This window comes from Phoxinus phoxinus (genome assembly GCF_949152265.1).
Source record: "Phoxinus phoxinus genome assembly, chromosome: 7".
Lineage (NCBI taxonomy): Eukaryota > Metazoa > Chordata > Actinopteri > Cypriniformes > Leuciscidae > Phoxinus > Phoxinus phoxinus.
The window spans coordinates 30,551,668-30,564,023 of NC_136882.1; the positions used below are offsets into that span (position 1 = coordinate 30,551,668).

General features: G+C 35.8%; 1 protein-coding gene across 1 annotated transcript in view; it reads right to left on the reverse strand.

Moving 5' to 3' along the window:
* Positions 1 to 12,356, reverse strand: part of adcy5 (adenylate cyclase 5) — an 81,029-nt gene that overhangs the window by 33,323 nt on the left and 35,350 nt on the right. Inside the window, exon 2 of the mRNA XM_079618120.1 lies at positions 959 to 1,108. Within this exon, the coding sequence (XP_079474246.1) occupies positions 959 to 1,108 (150 nt within the window). The remainder of the gene's footprint in view (positions 1 to 958; positions 1,109 to 12,356) is intronic.

Genomic DNA, 12,356 nt, shown 5'->3' on the forward strand with positions numbered 1-12,356 from the left:
GTCTTGGTAATGACAACTTGACAATACTAAGACAACATAAATTGTCATAAATATGTCATAAACATGACATAGCAGATTCATTATCAAACTCAAGAACATTACAATATTTTTTTCATTTTAATGACAAATTAAATTTGTACCACTGTAGTTGAGGTCAAGAAAAATATTCATGACACAGTTATAATGGCATTATGACAGCCAATGTCAAAACCAATCACATGACAGTTTAATGTAAAGCTAAAGTGGGTTTTTAAGTTTGATCATTAATAATTTTCAGACATATTTATGACAGGTTATGTTGTCTTGGTAATGTCAAGTTGTCATTACAAAGACACTGACAGGTTATGATGTATTGGTTTATGTCAAGTTGTCATAATAAAGACATCTCAAACAATGTCATATTTGATTTATAAATGTCATAATTGAGCGAATGACACTTAATGGTAGTTGTCAAAAACATGCATAAAACCTCCTTCATATGTGTTATGTCATGATTATGAAGGTGTCATGTCAGTCTCATGCACACCCCTTCAAGTAAAGTGTTACCGAATAGATTATATCAGTAAAATTTAGAACACGATTTCATTTGTTTACATTAGTTAAATGTATTAATTAACATGAACTAACCATAAGCAATTCATTTGTTACTGTTGTTGTTGTATCTGTGTTAATTGTATCTGTGTTAACGTTACTTAACTACCGGTAATGTTAACTTATGAAACCTTATTGTAAAGTGATAGCATTACATTTATCCATCTACACTACCGTTCAAAGGTTTGGCTCAGCAATGACTGCATTTATTCGATCACTGATCCCATACTTTTAAACAGTTTATACCTGTGCCTAGGAAACCATCAAGCTGAGCATGACCAAATCTTTCATATTCACAGAATGACACTAGAAATGAAAAAATGCTCTGTAACCACAGGAGTCCTCTTGATTTCTGTTGGACTTTTACCTGTTGCTGGTTTTCTCTCTGAGAGTGCAGACGAGCTTGAATACATTCTCTGGTCTCCTGGAAGGCTTGTCTCTGTGAGCCTTCAGCTGGGTAGTGTGTGCACACGCCAACTATATTAGTGCAGGAGAAGATCAGGACGTTGGACACGAGCTGTGAAAGAAAGCAGAATACAACATCAAACAATTTGAAACGTGACAAGTGAGCTCTTTATCCTTTAGAGACCCAAATAATGGCATTGATTATATGCGTGCTGACACCTTAAAGGGGAATTTCACTTAGAAACATAAAATTCTATCATCACAGACAGAACATCTGAACATCACATTTCATGGACATACAGTTCAATTAGAGGAGGGGTGGGGGCATCATTGTGTTAGAAAGGAGGCCCACTGTCTTTGACTTTAAAAACCCCGGACCTGAAAATACATGAAATTACGACTATAACCCGCCACTTATTGGCGTATTATGCACTCCCTTATAAATTTAGTCACACGTTTTGCTTTTGAATTTATATTTGGACATTGTGAAATCACTATAAAATATTGAATCATCAATAAATACATTTTTGTTTGGCACTTTTTTGTCCTTAAATAGAAAAAGTCACAAAGGCTCATGAAAACAAAAACTTCAAATTGCGACTGAATTACATAGACAGCAAATAAAGAGCGCTCCTTTTATAATCACTGAAGCGGTCGGTCAGTTCAGTATGATACTATAGAAGAACGATGGTACATTGGGAATCTTTGCACATTACTGTTGTTAATAAGTTAATATTAGCAATAGTAATTTAACAATAAAAGAATAGTAATTTAATAGTAACCCCCAAACAAGATTGGACCCCAATTACTTTATTATTAAATAAAATACAGATACATTTTTCAAAATATCTTCTTTTGTGTTTCACAGAAGAAAGTAAGTCATAATGTTTGAAACAACATGAGGGTGAGTAAATGACCATTTTCATTTTTGGGTGAACTATCCATCTACTATCTATTTAAGAATCCACTTGTTATAAAAAAATAATGATATTAGTTTTATTTTCAGTAGGTTCATCTCAGAGCACTCTAATACAGTTTCAGTCAACTTGACAATCATCTGGATTAGTTTATCTATGATTTACTGAAAGGAGTCTGTTGTGTAAGTCTTGGCATTCTGGGAGTTTCACACTAAAACATTTCTGCCAATTTTTTTATGATATATAGTGTGAGCTGGTATTATATTCAAATACGTAATTGTTACTATTACATTTAGTTACTCCAATGCTGAATATGTGGTTACAGCCTTGCTGTCAAGAAGTTAAAAATTGTAAACCAGAAGAGTTTCAAAAACACACACACACACACACACACACACCTTGACTTTTACATTGTGATGTCCAAGATGAGTTTGTGGTTAAGAGAAAGCAAACCCAGGATGTCTGCAAACTTAAAATAGAGCGTATGATAAAGACTAGCCAAACAACCTGAAGCTGTTCAGTGTCAACGCGTTTCAATTTATCAGGGTTAAAAAGGCCCTCCTCCCTCTCTTCCACAAGCGGGGTCAGGAACAGGGCGTCTTGACTCCTTCTAAACACTGGTATCAGGGGCAGCGAGACGCATTCCCATTATCTTTGCTTGAGCTGGACTGAACTTCAGTGGACATACTGTATCTCTGCCATGACCTCAGGGTCCAAAACACAGCCGCACCAGAGCTTCACCCTTATATGGACTGCGTTAACATAACTTTGTTTTTGCTTTATTTTGTCTCTAAATTATCAGATTTGAGGGTCTATTCTACTTTACTCTTTATTGTGTATTTTTGCTTTAATGATTAGTATAAAAGTTGTAATTATTCAGTGATTAGGATGCACCATTCATTGTCAAAAAAAATTTTGACACAAAATGACACAAAAAACATGAAGCTGCAATACATTCCAATAAAAGATGCATATTAGCTTAACACTTTTGCTGTGCGTGACAAGGTGACCATGACATTATCAGGGAAAGCTTTAATATGCTTCTGCTTTTATGTTTTTATGAAAACGCTAGTGACATCTAATGAAACACAATGACACAAAAGCATGAGAAAGTGGAGAAAGTGGAGAAAGTGGAAAAAGTGGAGAAGGGCAACCAATAATGATTACGAACGGATAAAGTGAACACTTGGACGGACGGATGGATAAAGTGAACACTTGGATGGACGGATGGATAAAGTGAACACTTGGACGGACGGATGGATAAAGTGAACACTTGGACAGACGGATGGATAAAGTGAACACTTGGACAGATGGACGGACGGACGGATGGATAAAGTGAACCCTTGGATGGACGGATGGATAAAGTGAACCCTTGGACGGACAGACGGATGGATAAAGTGAACCCTTGGACGGACGGATGGATAAAGTGAACACTTGTACGGTAGGATGGATAAAGTGAACACTTGGACGGACGGACGGATGGATAAAGTGAACACTTGGACGGACGGACGGATGGATAAAGTGAACACTTGGACAGACGGATGGATAAAGTGAACACTTGGACAGATGGACGGACGGACGGATGGATAAAGTGAACCCTTGGATGGACGGATGGATAAAGTGAACCCTTGGACGGACAGACGGATGGATAAAGTGAACCCTTGGACGGACGGATGGATAAAGTGAACACTTGTATGGTAGGATGGATAAAGTGAACACTTGGACGGACAGACGGATGGATAAAGTGAACACTTGGACGGACGGACGGATGGATAAAGTGAACACTTGGACGGACGGATGGATAAAGTGAACACTTGGACGGACGGATGGATAAAGTGAACACTTGGACGGACGGATGGATAAAGTGAACACTTGGACAGACAGACGGACGGACGGACGGATGGATAAAGTGAACACATGGACGGACGGATGGATAAAGTGAACACTTGGACGGACGGATGGATAAAGTGAACACTTGGACGGACGGATGGATAAAGTGAACACTTGATTGGATGGATGGACGGAAAAAATCAGCTGATACCCGATATGGTGCTGATATATTATGTATGCCTAGAAAAGATCAGCATTAAGGGCGGAATATAATTTCAGAATTCAGGTTTGGAACTACAAGTTAATAATGACATAATTTTCTAATTTTGGTGAACTATCTACTCAGTAAAGAAATGCAGGAATCACAACAAGAGAACTCAGAAAATAAGTAGATAAGAATTAAATAGAGAGACTGAAAGCGAAGTGTGAGAAAGGACTGGTTTTGTGTCACACATCCAAATGAACACATCTAGACCTCCATTTAGTACATGCATGTTGATCCCTCAGCGATCGCAGTATCAAGGCTGAGGGAGTCTATGACGAAATGCTGTGTCTGCCCCTGAAAGTCATTTCATTTCAGCTCAGTTAACTTCTGCAGATTGAATATGTGATATCAGACTATAACATTATCTGGGAGCAGCAGCTGCAGCTGGGCCAGTTGTGCATTGACTTCACCAATGCCATTAAAATACATACAGTAGACACACTGCAATGAAAATATTCCTGAGCAATAATCCTCTATTAATACACTCCCTTTTCATGTTCCGTAATGTCCTTATTAGGAAGTTAGGAAGGTGGAATCCCTCTGTCACCGAGTAGGAGGGGATGCATAATAGTGCTTCTCAGCCGTAGGAATGCGGGGCTATCAGAGTGGGAATAAAAATAGTAGGAGCTTTTTTTGTTTTAAACGGATTAATGTATGCATCACGCTTCTCAAATTAGCCTTTTGTGCTCCATCTTCATGTGTTATTTATTCATGATGAATGGTACTAATGCAAACTGCCACCTTGACAGATGTAGCCAATATTCTACATTTGTTTGACATATTCATAATGAGCAGAGCAGCGGGAGGATGGGTCACTCATGGATCCTCTGGGAAGCCAATCACTCACTCACTGTCAAGGCCAGTCAGTACAGCAAACCAGGTGCCAGTTCTGCTGTCTTAGCCAGTAGTGTTGTCACGATACTAGAATTTCTAACTTCGATACGATACCTTGAAACATATCGATATTCGATACCATTTTCGATACCACGGAGAAAAAAACTGCCACAATATTAAGTTTTTTTTTTTTTTTTTTTTTTTTTTACTAAATATAAGTCTAGAACATGACAATGAGGTATATTTTACATTGAACAAAAATGTCCTGAGTTCTATCTGTTAATATTTTTTCACTGGACCAGAGCTAACATGATCCGTTGTATTTTTATTACCAACTGTTATCAAAGATTAAAATATACTGTAACAAATGCATTGCTCATCGGTCATAAATGCTGGTTAATACATTAACGTAATTTGATGAAAAGATTTAAATGCAAACGTGCGTGCATCACACGCGAAAACAGTGCTCACTGGATCGACATGAAGTCAAGTCACCTTTATTTATATAGTGCTTTTAACAATATAGATTGTGTAAAGCACTTAACAGTATCAAATTGGAGGATAGAGTGTCAGTAATGTATAATAATAAGATTAAACATAACATTTTCAGTTAAAGGCATTTCATTATTGAATTCAGAGATGTCATTGTCTAGCTCAGTTTAAATAATATCTGTGTAATGAAATTGATGATAATCGCTAATGAAGGCAAATTGCAGAATTAAATAATTTTTTTAATATAAATAGGCACAAGTTAATTTGGGCCTACATTTGACCACAGTTAAAATATTTACTTGTCTAAGATTCCTCAGTCAGATTATAATAACTTTAAGAATTACGGTGAAAAAACGAGACAACACACACTCATATCAACAACAATACAGGCCATCTTGGTTAATGTTTGAGAAAAGTTCAAATGAGAAGAGTTACAGCGTTTCCTTTAGGATTTTTTTTGTGAATGTGACAGCTCGGCTGGGTGTATCGATACTTCGAGAAATTAGTATTGGTACCGTTCAGATATTTCAGTATCGATAATTATCTAAATATCTATATTTTTGACCAAACTATTAGCCAGGAATCAAAAATGTTGGTCAGAGCAATGAGAACAAGATGACAAGAAAAGGCTCAAAATACTGAAGTGATGATATGATACATGTTTTGATTATGTTTTTTAGTCTCAAGTTTGACTTTCGACGTAAAGGGATAGTTCACCCAAAATTAGCCCATGATTTACTCACCCTGAATCCATCCTAGGTGTATATGACATTCTTCTTTCAGACGATTACAATCAGAGTTATATTAAAAAATGTCACAATTTTTGGGTGAACTAACTAACCCTTTAAAGTCTACATCTGCTTAGACAAAAAGAGATAATCTGACTGTCAAGAAAAGCAATCAACCACAGTAAAAATATCTTTCAAAGATTTGACTAACCTGGCAAACTTTGTGGCAACTCAATTTTAGCAAACCAGTACTGGTAAAAAAAAAAGATATATATATATATATAAAAAAAGGATATATATAAAAAAAGGATATATATATATATATATATATATATATATATATATATATATATATATATATATATATATATATATATATATATATATACACAACTTCCAATCGTCAGACAAAGTCTATTTTAAAAGGTCTTTTAACTATAGGTTAAATTTAACATTACCAACTTTATTTGACTTTTCATCAAAATGAAAAGGTCTGTCAAAATAAAGTTTTACATTAATAATGTGAAATATTAACTAATTTTGAATTCAAAATGATATTGAATATAGATTCCGGGGTATAAATTACTTCTGAGTTTACGGAACTTATTTTATTATGTTTACTAAAACCTCAGAGACCAAACGTTGTCAATCAAGCCAATCAGAGCAAGCTCATGCACATAATAGGACGTTGAATCTCAATAGCAAAAAATCGTCATATGAACACACTGTGAAATGGATGATCCAGCTATGCATTATTTCAGCAAGGTGAGCAAAGGTAATGGTAAAGTAGCCTATGAGCTGCAAGCTCAACCTTGAGGTCCAACACACCTAATGGAGAGCTCTGGCAGATCTGAGCTAGATAAACTATGCTATTAAAGAAAAAAAAAGTGATAATGAACATGAAATGGCTGGTTTGAACAGTATGAACACATACATACTGTACAAACACCTTTAATGCTTCAAGGCCTGAAACATGCTATATGCAAATAAAAGAATGTAATGCATCTACACAAACCTAATGCATAATTGCTTAATTTGAAATGGATGCGCTGTATTCTTGTTGTGTTATTAAAGTTTTGAATTTAAGTATTATTTCTAATTTATTTTCATTTTGTCCATTAAATATAAAACAGTTTGTGTTCTATGACAGTCTATGACTGATAATACTTTAGGGCTGCCAAAGTAAATATGTTAACTAGCTTATTTAAATGTCTTTCAATATTTTTTATTTAGAAGTCGGGCAGGTTATTTTAAAATGTTACTTCCATTTCCAAAACGGCTGTTGGTTTTTGTTAACAATTATAACACTGGTTGCAAGGGGTGCTATAGTCCCAACTTTTAGTCAAGGTTTCTTCTAGTCATGGTAGAGCAACAGTTTAGTAAATACATAAGGGATTCAACTATTTTAATGCACGATGTGGAGGCAAAGAACCCTGAAGTATTTACTAAACTATTGCTTACCAAGACATTTAATTTCCGCTCTCTGTGTGTGAGTGGCGTATGTTTGTGTGTGCTTCAATGAAAACAGTGCATTAATATCAAACAGTGATTAAACTGACTTGGAACAACCTGTGCATTAAACGGTTGTATTGCACACCTTCCAGCCAATCAGAATCGAGTATTCAGACAGACCTTGGTATTAAGTACAATATATACTCCTCCTTACATGATTTTATAACTATCTGAATTACAACATATCCATCCAGTGGCACACACATTTGTAGGTAACTTTTTCACTACCTTGAGTATGAGTCTATATGTTACTGTCATGCAAACGTGTTGCCCAAGCATTTGCCTCTGCATTTGAATACTTGTTTACTGGCCTTTAAAACAAGAAATATGAGAATGCTGGCCTCAAATATTATAGTCAACATACTGATGTGCCAGGAGAAGGTCCTCCTCATGCATCTTTGATGAATATGGATTTAATAACAGACAACGGGCGCAGTGCGTTTATGAAGAGCACAACCTGAACAATAAAACACAGTCAACAACTCATTTTCTATGCAATATAGTCGTCAATCACGTGGGAGCAAAAGCAGGGATAGAGCTGTCATCCCTGTTCCACATGGCCGTTGGAGAGGCATGGCTGGTTGAGCTGTCTGTGTTCACAGAGGCGTACTGCCTCAGACAGCATGAACTGTAACTAGGGAACAGGCAGCGCACAGCAAAACATTATTTTAGAGAGATTAATGATTGCTGGCGGCACCATAAAAATCCCACCGAGTAAAATGTGCCAAAAGTCAATATTTGTCCGAAAGCGAGTCCCCCATCTTCCCCTCTCCCCGCCTCTTTCTGATAGTTCTGCTATCTGTATTGGTTCAAAACAAAGGCTACATCTAAAGGATTTTAGCTGTTTAAGGCAATGAAATATCTTATCAGCAGTGTCGGGAATAAAGCATCAAAAAATAGTAATAACTACTACTAGCTTTTTTTCAGACTACTACCATTCAAAAGTTTGGGTTCAGTAAGATATCTTTTTTTAATAAATACATCCTTTTATTCAACAAGGACGCATTAGAAATTGATCAAAAGTGACATTAACAATGTTACAAAAGGTTTCTATTTGAAATAAAAATCTGTGCTTTTGAATCTTCTAGTCACGAAAGAATCCTGACAAAAAAAAAAATGTATTACAGTTTCCACAGAAACATTAAGCAGCAACATTGATGATAAGAAATGGTTGAGCAAAATCTGCATATTAGACCGATTATTTTCTAAATGATCATGTGACACTGAAGACTGAAGTAATGGCCGCTGAAAATTCAGCTTTCCAATCAGAGGAATAGATTACAATAGGAAGGAACAATCGTTTGTCATTAAAAAGAAGATAAAGAATATTTTGTCACACTTTGTCACCATTTCTCTCTCTCTTCCAGGAAATGTCTTTTGAACTCTTCCTTGTGTTCCCTTTTTCATGGAATGAAGCTCATGCGACTTCACACAATAGAAAGGTCATGACAGTAGAAATCCCCAGAGTCGGCTCTTAAATACAATTATCTGCCTACAGGGCTTTATACTGATCACGTAAAAAGTAGGTTTCGATAAAACATAGATAAAGATGACAATACACTTGAGAGACGTCCATGTCTTTTTGAAGGACACCTCTCCATGTGAATTCAGCCCAGAGACCTTCAGAGTGCTCTCACAGTAACACTGGTGTGATCCAGGTCTGATTTTGAAAGGGTTCTAAATGTCACATTCTGAGTCACACCTTTGTAGAAGACCACTAAGACCTATTGGCAAAAAAAAGAAAAAGAACAAAAAAAAAGAATAGAAAGCATTTTAAATTTTTCATCCACCACATCAAAACAAATAAAGCATACACACACTCCAAATATAGCCACAGCAAACACCAGCCACATGTGGCTCTGGGCTTTGGCAGCCCTTTGATGTCACTATAGTGAGGCTCTTATTTCCATCCACATCATTCAGATGTAAGCAAGAGACAAACCTTAATACATTAAATGAAGTATATCCCCCTATCAACGTCATACAAGTAGATGTAAAACAAAGTCAGAATCATCGGAATTAAACCGTATACACAGTTTATAAATAGACCAATAGCAAGTGCTTTTGACAGTTTGTGCAGATAATGCTGCAGTGACAAAGTTTGTGGTTTTAATGTTTTTAAAAAGTATTTTATGCTGCATTTATTTGATCGAAAATACGGTAAAAATAGTAATATTGTGAAATACAATTAAAAATAACCGTTTTCCATTTTAACATATTTTTAAATGTAATTTATTCCTGTGATGGCAAAGCTGAATTTGCAGTATTCATTAGTCCAGTCTTCAGTCTCACAATTTAAAAAAAAAAAATTGTAATGCAATTCTATTTGGTGCTATTTATCAATGTTAACAGTTTTGTTGCTTAATATCTTTGTGGAAACGGTGATACTTTTTCATGATTCTTTGCTGAATAGCACATTTAAAAGAGCAGAATTGTGAAATAGAAATCATCAACTTAATGCATCTTTGCTGAATACAATTATTATTATTATTTATTTATTTATTTTTAATTTTATTGACCCCAAACTTTGGAATGGAGTGTAGGCCTACATCAAGTTGAAATCAAAAATACTGATTCATCCAGTAATGAAACAAGTGGAGTCTAAAATAATTTATTCAAATCAATAGAAATAAAAAAATAGACTGCAACGATTAACATTTTGTCAGAACCTCTCGTAAATTACGTTATTTTGTTTTGTTGTCCATTCAGAATGGTGGGAGGACTGTGATCTCTATCGTGATTCTCAATTTATCCAGAATTATGCAGCTCTACTCTAAAAGGAAATAAATCAGCTTCAGGCCGCTGCTAAAATATGACCTTGATCAAGCATACAAAACTAGCTTATCAGACACTTATCAATTTTGTATACAGAAAACTTCACCAGGGAAGACATACATTCACCGGGAGAAAGAAGCTGGAAGATTTCCAAGGACGCATCTTGCAAAGCAGAGCATTGAGGATCTTGGGAACCTCTCCCTTACCTTAGCAGAGGAATAAAGGTGATAAAAATGGAAAGGATGCTTCTCTCTAGTGGATGGTAGGGGTGTAAATCGGGGCCTTCATGACGATTCGATACGATACCGATTTCTTAAGCCAACGATTCGATTATTTTCGATACTTCAGAATTCCCCGCGATACGATTCGATTCGATTCGATACGATTCAATGCTCGATATTTTTACATGATGATATCTATTAAGTTTCAAAATAAATCAACAAAAATAAATCATTTAATTAGCCTTTTATTGAGAATACAGAAACAGTATTCTATCTATTCACATAATAATGTGTATGTTACACTATAGCATTTGTGCTCAATGCACTGCAAATGAACAGAAAATAGAACAGAGATTCGACGTGTTGCTGCAGTATCTTATCTCACACTGACAGGGGACATTCTAAAACGACCAAACTCAGTACACATCATATTAATAAACCATATTATGTATAAAAAATCAGATGAGCCCAGAATATCAACGCGATCGACGCGTTAAGCGTTTTCTTATAGTGGTTTTCTATGGTAAGAACATGCTTAACGCGTGATTAAACGCGTCGCGTTGATATTCTGGGCTCATCTGATTTTTTTATACATAATATGGTTTATTAATATGATGTGTACTGAGTTTGGTCCTTTAATATCACTGTCTTCGTACAGTAAGCCAGGTTAAGCGTTTTTCACGTTAAGCGTTTTAGAATGTCCCACTGACAGTCTTTCTCTTTACAAACGGCAACATCTCTTACCAGTGCTCCATCTATTTTCCTGAAGCCAAAATACTTCCACACCCATGACTTGACGCCGACTGGAGTGTGTAACGTTTCACTTTCATTGCCAGCTCGCTCTGACGGTTCCATCGCTCTTGAAAGTCAGACTCAACAGTGTGTGAACTGTGAACATAAACGTAATGCGCGCGGCGCGTGAAGCAGTGTGACGTAGAAGACAATAATGAGGATATCGCCACCCGCAGCTTAGGAGTAGGTTGCACGCATATGTCGGAGTGGATGCTGAAAAATGACAGGCGGCAAAATAAGCACATTAATCGATATTCTTGCGGACGCAACGATGCATCGAATCGCCGGCTGTATAATCGATGTATCGATACGAATCGATTGATATTTACACCCCTAGTGGATGGATGTAGTCATCGTTTGCTGTTACTTTACTCCATACATCAACAGACATTATGTGCTGATGCATCCATAACAAAAGCAAAATGGGTCACCATTCAGAAATATAATTTTATGAATGGGCCAAAGAACATAGCTATTCAAGTAACTGGCCGTATCCCATTACCTGCCCTATTTTTAAAAAAACTGACTTTCAAACAAAATATTAGAAATTTGTGGTAAGAAAGACGTTAAAAACTAGTCAGTCATGGTGCCTATCCTAAGGGTTAGTTTATCTAAATTAGGGATGCATCACCAATATTACAATTCTGACCAATAACAAGCCAGTAATTATGTTCTTGGCAAGGCTGATAAATGGATGACAATATCAATTCTACACCAATACGTTTAAATTAAATCAGTAACAACAACTAATATCAATCATTTTAAATGCTATAAAAGTACAAGTAAATTTAGGCATAAACTATAGAATTTATTATATAATTATTATAAATAATTTATTTTATAGCACGACTTTTTTTTGTTGCTAATGTCTATATATTTATGGCTTGTTATGGCGCTTTTAACAAATAGTTTTTAGTTCTTCAGACACCTTTAATGTATGGAAACGAGCACAAGGGGCAATCTGATCAATTTCAATAAAGATATGTTAAACCCG